Raw genomic sequence first — 16,214 nt, 5'->3', positions numbered from 1 at the left:
AATATTTTGGTTCATTTACTCAGTATCCTATGGGTAGAGTAATGAACGGTTAAATGTCTTTTCCTTTCTGAATAAATCGTGCATGAGAAATTTGGAAGGGAAAGATGCATACACTATGATTGTATGTTTACATGTGTGTCATTGGCGTCTATCAAAGATTTACATGTTTGAGAATAGCTGAATTTCTACCCAATAGTTATTATGACTTTACAGAAGATAAGCTAAAATAAAATCCACCTCCCCTCCTTTTTTCCTAATAAAATCTGGAAGAAAAAAAATTAGAAAAAGAAAAAGACTATGAGGGAATCAGTAAGATTGCATAAGAATTATTTATTAAAGAAAATCAATGCTATCAGATCCCCTTCTTGGCAAGCTTGCAGTGCCTACCAGACCAACCATGCAGCTCAAGCTTCATCACCGCTCACAACTTCAGTCAGAGTCTTTAGAGATCAACCACTTGACATCCAACACCAAACCTGGAATTTAACCATCAGAGTCAGTCCAGTGCCTTGATTGATGCATGAGATCTTCCCACAAGGTGTTTCACAAACTGTCATCCTCCATTTGAGTTTTTGAATCCACGCTACCAAAGCCCCCTTTCAGAAAACAGTTGCCTGCAATGCCCACCAGACCAACGATGCAGGCCAACTGCATCATCACTCACAATTTCAGTTATCAAATCCTTAAATATCAACCGCTCAACATCCAACACTACACCTGGAATTTCACTGTCACACTCTGTCCAATTCTTTGCCTGATCCATGAAATCCTCCAACAAGATGTTTCTCAAACTATCATCCTCGTCATCTAGGCTGCCATTCAAATTGTTTCTTTGTAGCTGATCAACCTCTGAACATAATTCTCTGAAAAGCTGCTGGCCTCTTGGTTTCCCTTCTGCAAGCTTGTGTGGTGAGAACCACTGCTTGAAAGAGTCTTCCACCACTAGTTTTTGAATTAGAAATTCATTAACCACATCAAATACTAGTTTTCTTTGAATTTTATCGTCAGGTTTGGATTGGAGAATTGCTTTGCATATTTTTCCATCATCAAAAGGTTTTGTATTTGTCCTGATTTCTTCCAGTGCAAGGAACAAATGAGGGTTGATCAGGTGGTCAAATGTGTCGAGCTCAATGGTTGTCCAGGCAGATTTAAGATACCTTAGAATACCTGATGCCAGCAATATATCTGAAATGTACATGTGGTCTGGATTTGTGCTGTCACAGAGAGGACCAAGGATGGACTCCCCATGTGTGCTGCTCATGCGTCCATGATTCTGAATCAGGTGCTTCAGGTTCTCTAACATTGTATGATCAATTTTGACCCCAAGACTGGGCATCGTGTTGTGTGATAACAGAGCTATGTCCATGGGGTCATACTCCACTACATCAAGATTTTGTGCTTCATCGTCTGTAGCATGAAATTTGAGGAAATTTAATTTAAAGGAGTCTTGCATGTTTTATACTATACATAAGGTCTCAATTGCACAAGAACTTTACCTTTAAAGGAATTTGATATCTTCTTCACTGGAGATGGCGAGTCATCCCGGTAGAATGTAGAATCAAGAACAGAGACAGGACTTGGTTGTTCGGAGGAAGCTTTCCCAGGTTCTCCCATTGACCTATCATCACTCAACCCCACTGCTGGGCTCTGTGAAGTAAAAAGAAACCTGTCAACCCAGATCTGCAAATAACTACAGGTATGAATGAGAACCGGGACACCCTTACCTTTTGTTTTTGGCTATGCTGGTTGAAGTGCATGTGTTTTGTCCTATCTGATTGATGAATGATTGTGACTTCTGTGTCTGTATGTGAGGCCCAGCTGATGTTACTCTCAGATTGCTGAGAAGTGGCATCATCTCGATGACTCATATCTCTCGTGTTGGTGCTAGTCTCCCTCAATTGCGCATTACTTTGACGCAAACTGGGAGACTTTTGCTCAAGTTTTTTACCTGGGGTGTTTGCTTCAAATGACTGCCTAGTGTGTTCCCTTCTGGTCATGCTTGAATTTGATGATGGAGTGCTTGGAGGAGATTGCTTCTCCAATCCAAGTCTTCTCTGTTGCAGTCTTGGGCTTGTGATTCCTGAACTCCTACTTGAGCTGCTGGGGATTGCTTCCCTCATATTTTGGGACACCTTGGGTTTCTGTAGGGGTTTCACAGTTCTTGTGTTAGAATTATTATCAGTGGAACGAAGGCGTCGATTGAAAGGATCTTTGATATGATTGGTCTTTGGAGTCAGATCTTTGGCTGGTTTTTTGTCAACCAATCCTTTTCCATTATCACCAGGGTCGCTAGTTCGAAGCCTCCGAAGACCTAATGTGTCGTCCATGGAATTCACTGTGGAAGCAGAGCTGTGGGTTTTCTCGATGAGTTTAGCTGGTTTCATGATGATCGGTGACTTATGACTCTTTGGAGATTGGGAACCCTTGGCTTTGGCAGGAACTGACATGTTGCTTTGTAGATTTCTCTGGCTTGCTGATTCTCTGCTGTCAGAAAAAATGCTTTTGTTGCTTATTTGAGATGCAACATTTGAAGCTTGATCCTTTCTGTCATCTAACATTTCTTTAGTTTTCTGCATTGCTTCAAGTATTTGCTTCAGAGCTCTGAGATCCTTTCCTGATTTTTTAAACTCAAGATTTGCTAGCCTTTTCTCCATTTCACCATATACTGAAGATGCTGATTTTGGGGTTTTTATAGGTTCTTCTTGATACTTGGAAACTGATCGCTGAGAACCTTTGCTTCCATGGGGCTGCCTCCAAGGAGCTGTTTCTATTGGAAACTTAGAATTTGAGGCCGGCTTCATGACTGAATCAGTACTCCTCTTGGGGGAGGTGAAGTCTTTCTGTGTTTTCCCGAGGAATACCCCAGACAAAAGATCTGGCTTGTTTTCGTTGGTTGCTCTTGAAGATCTGGAGAAGGGGTCTGATTTATCAGATATGCAGGTATTAATCAACCTTAATGGACTAACAGTGGTTGACACTGAATCTGACAGATCCAGTCCCATCAACTTTGCAACCACATTAGATGGTCTGTTAGAACTTCCAGGTTCAAGCTGCAGGTCAAGCACTTTATTGCAGTTCCCATCCTCCCTCTGCAGATCCTTGCAGAAGTAGTTTGATTTTATTTCTGGATTACAACCCCTCCTTATGGAACGTTCTTTGCTGTCCAAAGAAAGCCTTGGGAGTTCTTTCAGTTTTATGGTGGATTTTGATGTATCTCGCGTTTCTCTTCCATCATAAGAGAACCTCCTAGCATCTTTTGGTACCAAGCGCATGCAACCATCCTTCTCTTCATTGGAACTCCAAGGTGCTTGCCGAAGCTTAGCAGGAGCTTGAAATGAGTCATTAACGCCAGAAACCCTTGGCCTTACAAATTTTGATTGTGATGAAGGCCTGGGAGAGTCTATGTATTTCAATGTATGACCAACCCCATCTTTACCGGCAGGTTTAACTGAAATGCCTCGGGCTTCTCTGTAGGTCGAGTCTTTGACAAGATCTTGCATATCAAAGGATTGCCGGCGCAGGTGCATTGAAGCATTTGGTTGGTTCATGGATAGGTCCCGAGTGTGTTCCTCATTTGAAATGGTTTGGCTGGACAAAGATGGTTCTTGCTCAGCTGCTTTTTTATATTCAAGGGATGAGAAGCTAGATGAACAAGAAGAAGAAGAAACAGTAGTTCTTGATGATTCTGTGGAGTTTCTGTGTTTCTCTTTCACCACCTTTGTTCGATTTTTATCCTGCAATTGCAAATTGCATATAATGAATCCTTCTCTCTCAATCTGATCAAAAGATCAAGGCTTCTATTTAAAAGTTAAATCCACTAATGCGATTAAGTGCTGAATTCTTACTGTAGCTTTCTGCAATGAGTTCTTGGACTCTACTGCGTGGTTGCCATTCTCTCCTGGAAAAAAAAAAATATATATATATATATATATATATTATACATGTTGGTCGTTGAGAGAATGGCATGAAAAACACAAGCAAATACGATTAACAGTTCATAAATTATGCATTATGAAACCATAAACACTAATAAAATATGCATACGTCTTATTTAACAATTTGCAGATGGTTGTGTAAAAATATTGCTGAAAACTGATAAAATCCGAAACTCTTACAAGTTCTGAGCTAAATTTTGCAAAAATCCAACTTCTCATTACAAACCAATGGTTTTTGAGGAACCAGTTTATTAAACTTCTTTGAGCTATATATGCTGAACTTGTAAAAATGGCAGAGGGAATAAATACCTGGAGGAAGTCTCTTGTGGCTGTTGCCATTGACACGCCGGCCGGCGAGGAAATGGTGGCGATCAAAGAGCTGAAAAATTCCACTCATGCACCCAATTTGCTTATGGAAATCTGGGCTTTCATCTGTTAGAGAGTGCAAAATCTTTGCAGACATCTTCACTTCACCTGTTCTTCCTCAGTTTCACAATCTAACAGCTTACAAGCTTTGAGCTTCCATTTCTGTAATTCCAGGTAGCCAAAGGTTTGTAAATAATTAGGTTTGAAGAATGTTAGAAGACTTAGCCAGAAAGAACAGAGCTTGTCTGAGTTTTTTTTTTTCTTCTCAAGTCACTATTCTTGTAGCTAGTTAAAAGACTCTAGAGGATTGCATTGAGGTTTCTCTATATTAATAATCTCCTGGCAGAAAAAAAAAATAGAAATTGAGAAAAAATTAAGTTTCTTCAAGAATTACTTGTTTATTTTGTATCTCCTCAAAAGTTTTTTCGTCTAGAACAACAAAAGAGAATGAGAGGACAAGAAATAAGAAAAAACATACTAGTTGCCCAGAATAAGTCCCATACCTTGCGGTGGTGTATATATAAAAAAATAAATTGTTTTTGGGTTTCAGAAGAAGGCAGACAATATCTCCCTGCAAAACCAAAAGGAACAAAAGAGACATATGGGAAGGGCCCCAACACTCAACAGTCACCACCAGCCCCACCTTCTAAGGAGTAAAGTTGGACTGCCAAAATACAACTGCACCAGAGGGTTAAGTTCTGCAGACCCAAGAAGAAATGTCTTTTTTTTTCCCCTGTTCTTTTTCTTTCTTTTGGGTTTTCTCACTCTCACAGCACAAAAGAATACTTTGTCCTTTGGCTCCCTCTAGGAAAGGCAAGCACATAAGAAGGTTTGTGGTGTATTTATTATGTATGCAGTGCTCAATACCAGATTGGCAAAGAATGAGAATTGGTGATAACCTTTTATATTATAATTGCATATGAGAAAGAAGGAGTTTTAGTAGCTAAGATTATTGCATTTTTCAAAATTTATAATTTAGAAAGCAGATGAAGTGAAGAAAGATGAAATTGTATCAGACATATTATATCAGAGTTGAGATCCCAACACTCTTAATTAATCTTGTAATGTGGTCTTCCTCTATTAAAAACCAATTAGAAAACCATAAGTTTTGAAAAAGAAACAAGTGTCATATATAAAATTCCCAAAGAGAATTAGAGGCTAAGAAGATGAGGAAGAAAGAGAGGTGGAGAGAGGTGGAGAGATGTGAATGGGTTGGTGGGTCAGATCACAGATGTGGTTTGTTCATATGTTTCTCTACATTTCCATGTGGACAAAATTATGGGTGGGTCTGGAGGCAGGCAGGGCCTCTCTCTTTACATGAGCATGTGGATTTGTCAGAGGGTGGAAGAAATAAGAAAGTGGATTTGTGTACTGGCAACCTTTCTTCGCACAGCCTATAAAGCTTTTCCTCCAACCATCCTAGCCAAATTACTAACCTACCCTCCTCTAGATAATCTGACTTCTCTGATAGGAGATATTCTTTCTTCATGCAAATCACGCATGTGCAAAAATAATTTATTTAAAATATAACAAGAAAAACTTCTACACGCACATGTCAATGTTCTTCATCTAAATTGCGGTTTAATGCATGTGCAAAAATAATTCATCAAAAATATAAAAAGAAAAACTTCTGCACGCATATATGTCAATGTAAAAACTCTTCCTTACGAATGAAGGAATGGAGTATTTTTCATCTTTCAAAGGCGACTTATAAACATCAAACAACTACACAAGAATCATTTTCTTTGCTTTGTTTCTATATGATTGTGGTAAATTTTGAGTCTTTCAAATTACTACTAAATTTAAGCTGAAGATTGGTCCAATATTTTGTTACAAGTTAAATAATTTCTTTGATGTACAGCAGCAGGACACAGAATATTGCAGATCCTGAAGTCGTTTGGACCACCATAGTTTTCCCAATATTATTTGTGTAGAAAAGACACGTTTACAGCACTGCATTATGTTTCATTTGAGTCATTTTGAGCCCCTTGGAAGATTGCATATTCTCTGTCTATTTTTGTGTGTGTGTTTCTTCTTCTTTTTTTTCTTTTTCTTTTTCTGGTGAAAATTCATTCGTAAAAGATAAAAGAAATAAAATGGGAACAGTTGTAGAAATGGTTTTTACTTAAGAACGTGTTCCTAATATTAGCCTTAAGAATGTGTTACTGGCCATGGACCTATCCTTATCGCACCAATGTGCTCATCGGCCGTACATTGATTTTATATTAAATCAAGAAAGTTGAGGTTTCACTCCAAAATGAATTGGCAATGGAAGAGTAGCCCAACTTCTTATAAGTAGTTTCAAGATTTATTAATTTTCCAATGTTGGACAATTTTACCTTCACATTCTCACATTAATTTCTGATGAAAATTATTATGTCGGCATGATACATTATGCCTGGACCAGAGAAGGTACACTATTTGTACATGTAACCTCTAGTTTTAGAAACTAGCTAGGGTTATGGTTTAAGCTTTAATGCGTGAAGTGCACTTCTTTGTTTCTTTGCTATGTCTTGAAACCAAGTACAATTATTAATACACACCATTAATAGGATCTGTTAAATTTTTGACACAAATTTAAAATCGACTGCGGAGTTCATCACTCGCGTTTTGTTCAACATAATAATTACCGTACGTCTGATTTGAAATGTGTACAAATTTTTTTATAGTTTATGGCTAATTGGAAAAACATGTGGGTAAGTGTTTCCACAAGAAATGTCCTCTGTCAATATAATGCCAACAAGCAGCAAGGTCTGGCATTTTGTTTATAAGTTTTGTACATATCAGCAAAAATGGGGTGGCCCAACACTTAAATTTTGTGTGTAAATATGTCGTTCTTAGTAGACGTCCAACAAGTATTTAGGCATCTAGGGTTCCCAAAATTGTGCACAAGATATACACCTTAATTCCCAGAATACATTCCTTGTGTTGCTTTGATAAATTATCTCCAACAAAATTTTAAATCACTTTACAGAAACAGATCTGTAAATATGGTACAAATTTTAAGTAAATATTGATATGGTTCGGAAAGCATTGTTTGGGAATGATTCTGAATAGGTAAATAATCATTTCTATGGATAATCATTTTAAGTGATTTTATGGAGGAATACATGAGAGATGAATCACTCCCAAACGAGCCCACCAAGCATTGTGTTTCGTAAAAGACAATTGAGCCTTGCAAATTAATTGCCACATACCACATTGTAATTTTGGTGAAGACAGTGAAGCAAAGAGTGGTCAAATTTACTTTCCATTATTAACGATTCTTCTGTGAGTTAAGGACATTGTTCTTATCAATTCCATTATTGTGATGTCTTTGTTCTTTCATTTGATTAATTGCTACGATTTTGAAGTTGCAGTAAGATAAAGAAAATGACGCACACCCCACTAGCTATAAATGGTGCCTCCTTTTTCAGCTGTAGCATTATCTGGGCCATAATCACTCTCGTACTCAGAAATTTTATATATAATTAAGAAAGTCGCATTCATGATCATCCCCATTAATTCGATAAATATATGTATATATAGAATTAGAATAGGAGTGGCACGTGCTTTGGTTCAACATGGAGTACGGAGGATTGACCCATTAAACAAGCTATAGTTTGTAAGGAACATTAATTATTAATAATTAATTAAATGATTAAGACCTCAAATTAGACACCTTTACATTTTCTTTTTGTCGCCAAATTTAAAAGGGTAGTGGGATTACAATGAGCATAAATTCTATTACAAGATGATTAAAATATGAGACCTTTTTGGAGTTTATCTTGGACCAAAAAGAGCAAAGTTTTAACCTTTTAAGATGTAGGTGTTGAATCCAATCTCCCCTCCCATGTTAGGTGTGCCACCCAAAATGCAAGCGCATAAGTGCCAAGCTTTCTATCTACCTATTATGTTTATGGAAAGCATGTTGTGGAAGCAATTCGACATTTTCGCATATACAGACCTGTAAATATTCTAATTTGTACACAGAGAATATTACTTAAAATCTTATATATGAACATGATGAACATACTGAAATGGTTCTTTTGTTGGCTTTTTATGAGATTGAGATGTACGTAACATACTAACCTACCCATATTAATATTATTATATTGATCATATGCCAATGGAGTGAAGATCCTAAAACCCTTTTCAAAAGTATATAGTTATATGCTCAGATTTGTTTAGTATGGTGTGATGGTGGTGTGCATCATCATTTTCAAACACTACCCTGCTAGCTACTAAATAATAAAATATGAGTTTGTTTAATTTTGGTACTTGTGAAATAAGTTAGCTAGAGTTTTGCTTGCATGGGAATGTTAGCTAGCTTGCTTTAATTAAACTATTATTATTACATATCGAGGAATTTCTGGGGCTGCACAATGAACCGTTATTATAATCAACTGATTTAATTCACATCTGCTAAAGTTACTTAATTATTATTTCGTGTAGCTGATGCAATCTCTCTTATATGATAGAGAGGGAGCAAGCGACGATCGTGATAGAGATGAGGGACTTATAATTGATGAAATTGAAGAGGGAGGGAGGTGGGGGGGTGCAGGGCCACATGGGAAAAGTGAAACTATCACATGATGAGGGGATTGCCTATCTGCCTTTTAGCTTAGCTTCATTTGAAGAGGACCAACTAAGCATCTCCATCATAATATCCTAAACTAGGTTCCAAGAAGAAGCATTGCAGCATCAACCCAACATGATTGCCACATGATCTCCACATCCCCACAAATTCTCATCACCCAATTAACTTTCAAATCACCACATGAATAAAGAAAACTAAGGGGCTAGCTTTGTGAAAGTCAACAAAAATGGGATAATATCCCATAGATGTCCCAATTATTTATCGATTTTAAATGTACAAATAAAGAATTATATGTGCACAAAGAATCACAAGGAGAGGGAGTAGGGTAGGTTCCTATACACATTCTTAGGAATTTCATGGGAGGGCCCAAAATTGTGTGCCCATTAAACAAGGCGTGTATGGATATATGGGATTGTTCCACGTTAGAGAATTTGTTCAATGTTGGGTGATGAAGAAGTCAATGTTCCATGCATCTTATTCTACGTGAGAATTAGAGCCTCTTTCATCCTAGCTATCTCACACATCTAAACTTGGGGTGTAAGAAAACTTTTTTTATTTATTTTTAAAACACACCAATTATTGGATAACTTTCTCTAATTTTCTGCTTTCATTTGAAGATGCTTCTTTAAGTTTGCATTTTTGCTAATTCCTTTTTTAAGAGGAAAACCAAATTATTAGCAAGTGTCACGTGTACTAAGAAGAGGGACATTAGTGAGATTAAATTCTTTGCTGTTTTTATATGAGATTGGAGATAGCAGCAATAGCAAAAAGTCAAGCACAAAACATGTCCAATCAGTTTGCCAGGTAAGTGGGATCTAAAAGTCGCCTGCATCACATGCCAACCCTGATGAGAAGTTTGAATATACTTCCAGAATAAATAAACAAAAACTCTGATGCGACAATTTCAACTGGTTCAATCAAACCTAAAACCCCAATACAATTTCGAAGAAAAATACCTCAAGTTAGGCTGGCTACGTTTTATGAACTCCACACAAACCAAACCTACTCTGTTTTGTTTTTTTGTATTTGTGAGTGGGTGCATGGGGCCATATGTTTGTTACAAGTCCCTTTTGTCATGATGTGAAGCTCAGAATTGCCGTAACGATCTTTGTGAACCATGCAGCTCCATGATGGCTCATGCCCCAGTCCCTTTGAAATTGGGTTACATTTCAAACTCACAGTACACGAAGGACCTTTTGCATAATTGCTCTACTGTATTGTACCTTCTGGTTTTTTTTTCAAGATCCAAGAGGGATGGGCACTGGACCATAAGGTCGAAGTGTCAACACCAAATCCTTCTAGGTTTCTAAAATGATGAGGAACAGAGAACATTATGGCATCCCAAAGTCATGAGTGTTTTTGGTGCACAACTTGTGGACTGCGCAGTGGTATGGTACAGAAGAAAACAGGGCCACAGTACAATTTGTTTTTATGAAATTGCAGGAGATAGTGACACTAGTACATGAGAAGCCCATCCAATGCCATTACCACGAGTCAGTGGCACTCATGGGTAGAGAGATTCACTTCCATGTAAATTAATATCTCTGTCTTTTTTTTTTCTTCTTGGTGGTTGGTAACGTTTGTTTTGTATGGCAGAGGAGACATACCACTTGTTTCTAACATGGAAGGGCGATGCACCAATGGGATGTTAGTTGAATTGGCCAAAATATTTGGTGTGGTTCCAAGTAGTCTGAGTTCAAACCCTTTAGGTACTTGTATATATGAATTTCCCTCGTCCCCTTCCTAACTTTGGCAACAACAAAAACATGGAAGGGAGATGCAGAAAATTATGTAGGCATGAAAACCTTGCCTATATAATTATATCGATGGCCCTAAACTTACATGGTTAAGGGAGCCTTTATTTGAAGCATATGCTTCACCACCGAACTGGTTCTGTCGGTAAAAAGAAAGGCCTTATAGTTTGAGCCCAAAAACATGTCCAATCACAGACAGATGGTGCCCAAGAATCAAGAGAAGCCTTGACCCTCTGAGAGTCAAGCACAAATATAGGATGGTGAGCACAAAAATGTTCCAGCAAAACAAAAACCAAAGATTAAAATGCCAATCAGACACAACTCTGATAAGTTTGCTCACTAAATATCTGATATCCGGAAATGAAATCAACTGTTCCATTCCTTGACCAAAAAATAAGGATGACATAAGAGATTCTCCAATATGGATGGAGCAGAAAGTAAATTTCCAATGTTTGTTTCAATAAACACTTCAATTACAAGTTTTTGTGGGGTCAATTTTTCTATAACCTATGGCTGTTTTGGCAAGTCACCAGCTCCAGTTGTTTGACAAAGCTTTGGAAGAATACGCCTTTAAGGGATAAGAGCAAAGCTCCACATAAGGCACGAAGGATGGCAAGAGCAAAATATAAGATATGCAAAACTCATACCTAACGCAGAACGGAAGAATTACAGGTCATGTTGGTCACGTTGGTGGTATCTACAGAATACACCGTACTAAGAACCCTGAGGTAGAAGGGCCAAGATGCACTACTTTCATTAATAGGACTTTGGCCAAATGGCTCTTGCTCTATAAACTCCTGTATATTTTCAGCAGCAGCCAACCCTTCCAGATAGACCCGAAGATCACCTCCAGGACCTGCCATATGTTGCAGTCAGTTTATTTATCATTTGCCTCTAACTCGTTAAAAATTTGACACATAATACCATTCAAACCTCCAGAACAAAGCAAACCAAGTACACAGTAAAGACATTCTGTCATCATGGAGAAAAAGAGCTAGGGATGGATGCCTTATTTCAACAAAAAGGTGTCCTGCTAATTTCAGTTCCTCCTCTCCCGTAACATTGGCCTTTTACATCTTTACCAACAATTTACTGAAACCCAGAAAATACGAAGGTTCTCTTCACATATAATGTACAACTCCATCTTCCATATTCCATATTGGAGTAGCTGACAAATCAATTTGCATAAAACTTTTGGATAATTTGTTTTTTTTTCTCTTCAGTCTAACATTTGGTTATATTTGTTGCGTGTACATAAGTATAATTAAATGAATCAGAGGATTCATACTGAATACTGAAGGACCGCTCAACTGGGGAGATCCCATGAGGTGCCCTCTAAACATTTCTCAAAATTACATTGCCTATAAACTTTCAAAGAAAAATATAAATAATTAAGGTTAAGCGATGGAAGCCAGAATGCAATACTTTCAGTGTATTTGCAGCCTTGTAGGGTACATGTACATTTTCTGAAATATAAAGCAGTTAGGAATCAATTTTTTTAATTACCTAACGAAGTGTCGCTCCCTCGTTGGAACGTGTATGGATGAGGAAAGACTGCAGTATGTGCCTATAAAATGAGAGTTCAATACAAATCCAAAAAAAGATTTACACAACTTATATGAGTAGCCCAAAAGAAGGGAAAAGATAAATTAAAATGAAGCTCACAGGATTAAGCAAGGCTTTGTAGGGGGAATCATCCAACAACAATGTATTTGATTCATTATAAATGCCCTTCTCCCATGGAAGACTAGGGTCGTGTTTTTCCCATATTCTCCTCAGTTCCTTAAAAACCAAGGTCTTATGCCTATTTTCTAGAGTCCTGAAACCTGTTGCAGTGCAATGGGATAGATCCTGCAAAGCCATCATAAAATCCATCAAGATTTCCACAATTAAGATGCAAGGAAATCAATGCTTGAGCTATTTTAAGTGAACATTAGATGATAATTTTAAAGAATCTATGATAAGTCATCAGAAAAGCACAAGAAAGCTAGTTGTAGACTGGTTGAGATGCGTGATTGCTTTAATTGCTTTAATTGTTGTTAGGCTGATAGTGATTCTGAATTTAGGAAACTATTTTTCTACCAGGATTTAACCAATATACATAGTAAAAAGATTAAGGCAAAGATTTGCTGATAAAACAATCAAAACCAATATATTTCGGGGACTACCTTCGACCAAAATGGCCAAAGTCTTGTATGCCTTCCCTCTCCTTGTGATCGGGATGAGGTAGATGCCTCCCAGCAGGGGGGGCGGATCGAATCGGATTTACAAATCAGGAGATTTTATAATTTAAATCATTGCAAGATCATCTAATTGAGGATATGAGCAAGCAAGAAAGGTCGACTCGAGAATGTTATCACAATTTCTACACACAAGGAGCTAGATGATGCACAAAAGGAACAGGAATAGAAGTGCTTACCCAACAAAACAGCAACTTGTGCTTCATATCACCCATCAGATAATCAAGCACTCGTTCCACAATTCTCCTTCAACAAATAAATAGGTATTGCTGTCACTAATAATACCAATTTATAACAACCAACATATTGCTAAAGTAAAAAGAGGACAAAAAAAAAGTTCTTCCAAAATATGAAGGAAAAAAAAATCAATTCAGCATAAACGAAATAAAGAAAGAAATGATAGCAGACTATAGGTTACTTGGATCTTGAAGACCACACACCCACTTCGAAATGCTCAAAGCAGAACTTAAGAAAATCAAGATAGAAGGGCCTCTTGAAAACTGAACAAAGAAAGTAAAGATGCAATTAAAGACAAAGAACAAATAGAGCATTAGAGTTTTTATAAGTGAAACAATACTACAAAGAATTTCTCACTTGCCCGCCCTGCAATTCGTTTGTCAGATGCAAGTCCCTTTGGAGGAGGAGAGACTATATCCGCAAGTAGTCCATTAATATCAAGAATAAGAAGCTTTTTCTCTATATCACAAACAGGTGCTCTCACAATTGACCTATTTGAAATCCCTGAGCTGTGGTCCACTTCATTCATAGTTTTAACAGCTCCTGATGAAATAACTACTATGTCATCACTTCTTTCATCAACTAGACTTAAAGTTGACAATCTATGCATATGATTAGTGTCACTCTGACCATATTCCTGACGCAGGTTATCAGATAGACTAATATCTTGCAGTAGATTTGATTTCTTCATCCTACGTCTCCTTCTTGTTTTCTTTTTCAACACTTGATTCGATTTCACGTTATTTTTGGTAGTTTCCATACCCATCTCCTGAATTCTAACAAAGGAAGGCCGAGGTGCTGAATTTACTAAGAGATTAACTTGCACTTCGCCCTTGGTCATTGAAAAGGAACTAGTACTCTTGATCATAAGCTATTATTTTCTTGGACTGATCGTTTTCCACTATTTGCCTAAGTAGGTCTGTTTCCCCACGTTTTGCAGAATCTTCAATCATTCCCTTTCTCTACGCGCCTGCAAGTTGTGGGCAGCAGGGACCAACAATGAGCTTTTAACATGATGAGGAAATCTCATCTTTTTCAATAAATAATATAGACACAAGTATCATATAATTCACATGGAAACTGTTAACGTGAATAATAAAAGAAAAGGAAAGAAATTCAAATTGTGGCTGATTTATATTATGATCCATCCATACTATTTCCTTGATTATGGTTGATAAATTGTAATTTTATCATTCCATATATAGGTGGCTGGATCTCTAATAATTTCCAGAGCTCTTCCATGAGCCAGTATACATGAAACTTTCCCCTTCCCATGGATGCAGGCACACATCGCCGAACCACATCAAATTTTTGTTTTTTTGTTTTCATTTAGGATTTCAACTTGGTATAAGTGCATATTTTTTATAAATCCAATTAGTCATTACCAGAGGAAGGATTTACTCTATTGTTGTTCAAGTGAACTTGCAAAAAGGATTTAAGAATATAAAAGAAACAAATAACTACTTCAATGAAGAATTACATCCCCACAAACTGTTGGAATTCTTCAAGGCCAGATCATCTCTTATGCATTTATTTTTATAGAACTCTTCACATGGTTAGCATTTAAACTAGAGAGTTTCTATGTGAGCTAGGCTGAACATATTTTTAGAGAATGGTCTAAAACAAGCTTCAGCTTCTCCCAACCTACAAGCTCCAAGAAGAAACTCAACCTCCATCTATTCAGGGCCAAATTTTCTTCCTATCTAATAACAGAATGGTAACTGAATCCACCAAACCAAGAACCAAATGGGCTTATTGGACTGAGCTAAGTTAAACGGGCTTATTGGACTGAGCTAAGTTAAACCTCATTATGAATATGAAGAAGCTAAAACTTGGTATTTTTGCCACGTTCTTTTCTCGGCAAACAAACAGAGCTTCAAAGCAATGAAGAAAGATTCATGAAGAGAAATAGAAATCCAACAAATAACAATACTTTGAAACAGAGCAAATCGTAAGCATCAAAGGTACTGCGTTAAAATGTTATATGAACCAAACGACGTCGAATTCATTATGCATATACAAATTCTCAGATTACAGCGCGAAAGAGAGAGAGGGAAAGAGATGGATAAAGTTTTGACCTTTGGTGTATCCAGCGTCGCTGCGAAAGAAGAAGTCCTCTGAGTTCGCGAGAGAGAGAGAGAGAGACAAAGCGAGGGAGAGGAGTGGGGGCGGATTTATCGGTATGTTTTTAAGAAGATTTCAAAGACAACTAACGACCACGTTTCACCGATCAATCGAAGACAACCCACAACCTCAAATGTTAGGTCTTGGCCCGTAACCCATGAAAAATATGATATGGTTCATTACTTATAGCCCAATAAGGCTTTTGATATGCAAACAAATTTTAGGCCTTGTGCTTGCCCTTTTTTCTTTTCTTTTTTCCCTTATAAAACCCAGGGGGATGTTACCGTTAGCGTTTTTTTGGGGGTCAAATTGTTACTGTTAGTTGTGAAGCCACATGTAGGTTTGGGATTGACCTTTATTCCCCAAACTTGCATCGCTATGTACTTCTCTAGGTCTCGTTTAGTGGGCTGGGCTGAATGAGACTTCTCTAATGAAAATGAATTATAGTCTTTTCTGTTGTTTGATGAGTCTAAAAATGCACTTCGAACTAGTTTAGACTCATACCCTATGCTTGAAACTGAGGTTCGAGTTTCTAAGGAGACAACTTGCGAGGAAAGAGAGAGACGGTTCTTGTTGAAGTGCTTAAAAGCTAAGCAACATAGGTTTCTCAAAATTGGGTCCAATCTAGTGCGGCTTTAATGTGGTGTACCAAACAACTCATAGGAGTCCAGCCCAATCAATACTCCAAGTCAAATCTTAACCAATTTAGGCCATACAATTAAGATATTTGGACACTTCTTGGACCTTCCATAAAAGGCTTTTATTTCTGCCTTTACCGTTAGTCGTCTTACACATGTAATTCATAATGGCTATGAATCAATTACGTTTCACTAAACCTAACCCTAGTATTCTCCTTGCCCGATTACATATTTGCCTTCAAATGTTCAATGATTAAAAGTGCTTGAGACTTGTATGCTTGTGTCCATTGCTAGCCCACTTCTTGAGATATGCACCACGGACTATGATGATTGATGCCTCG

At 37.5% G+C, this 16,214-nt stretch overlaps 2 protein-coding genes across 4 annotated transcripts; both read right to left on the bottom strand.

Annotated features, from left to right (window-relative positions):
* On the bottom strand, window positions 123-5,556 carry LOC18782267 (protein LONGIFOLIA 1). The gene is made up of 6 exons (XM_020559511.1): window positions 4,805-5,556; window positions 4,245-4,463; window positions 3,846-3,898; window positions 1,725-3,734; window positions 1,497-1,647; window positions 123-1,407 (listed from the first exon to the last, which is right to left on the bottom strand). The coding sequence occupies exons 2-6, from the start codon at window positions 4,396-4,398 to the stop codon at window positions 584-586; spliced, it is 3,192 nt and encodes a 1,063-aa protein (XP_020415100.1). The 5' UTR covers window positions 4,399-4,463; window positions 4,805-5,556; the 3' UTR covers window positions 123-583.
* Window positions 10,910-15,301, bottom strand: LOC18782224. Of its 3 annotated transcripts, none has more exons than XM_007215525.2 (8): window positions 15,190-15,301; window positions 13,469-14,081; window positions 13,293-13,374; window positions 13,054-13,120; window positions 12,300-12,485; window positions 12,141-12,201; window positions 11,282-11,490; window positions 10,910-11,202 (listed from the first exon to the last, which is right to left on the bottom strand). In XM_007215525.2, exons 2-7 carry the CDS (start codon window positions 13,977-13,979, stop codon window positions 11,282-11,284), a joined length of 1,116 nt encoding a protein of 371 aa, XP_007215587.2. In that variant the 5' UTR covers window positions 13,980-14,081; window positions 15,190-15,301; the 3' UTR covers window positions 10,910-11,202. The 3 variants fall into 3 exon arrangements, with proteins under 3 accessions (XP_007215587.2, XP_020416735.1, XP_020416734.1); XM_020561146.1 differs by having other exon boundaries at window positions 10,940-11,490; window positions 13,469-13,654; window positions 13,742-14,081; XM_020561145.1 differs by having other exon boundaries at window positions 10,940-11,490; window positions 15,190-15,300.

This window comes from Prunus persica, chromosome G3 (genome assembly GCF_000346465.2).
Source record: "Prunus persica cultivar Lovell chromosome G3, Prunus_persica_NCBIv2, whole genome shotgun sequence".
Taxonomy (NCBI): Eukaryota; Viridiplantae; Streptophyta; class Magnoliopsida; order Rosales; family Rosaceae; genus Prunus; species Prunus persica.
Note: the sequence above shows the minus strand (reverse complement) of the source record. Positions and strands in the feature narration are given on the sequence as shown.

What these genes read in the sequence shown, in the direction of transcription:
- LOC18782224 (XM_007215525.2), bottom strand. Translation starts at nt 13,979, where the DNA reads ATGATCAAGAGTACTAGTTCCTTTTCAATGACCAAGGGCGAAGTGCAA. An exon ending in GTGTGGTCTTCAAGATCCAA is followed by an intron (nt 13,121 to 13,292) that starts GTAACCTATAGT and finishes TATTTGTTGAAG; the next exon opens with GAGAATTGTGGAACGAGTGC. An exon ending in AGGGAGCGACACTTCGTTAG is followed by an intron (nt 11,491 to 12,140) that starts GTAATTAAAAAA and finishes AACATATGGCAG; the next exon opens with GTCCTGGAGGTGATCTTCGG.
- LOC18782267 (XM_020559511.1), bottom strand. Translation starts at nt 4,398, where the DNA reads ATGTCTGCAAAGATTTTGCACTCTCTAACAGATGAAAGCCCAGATTTC. An exon ending in ACTCATTGCAGAAAGCTACA is followed by an intron (nt 3,735 to 3,845) that starts GTAAGAATTCAG and finishes TTGCAATTGCAG; the next exon opens with GATAAAAATCGAACAAAGGT. An exon ending in AGCATAGCCAAAAACAAAAG is followed by an intron (nt 1,648 to 1,724) that starts GTAAGGGTGTCC and finishes TTTACTTCACAG; the next exon opens with AGCCCAGCAGTGGGGTTGAG.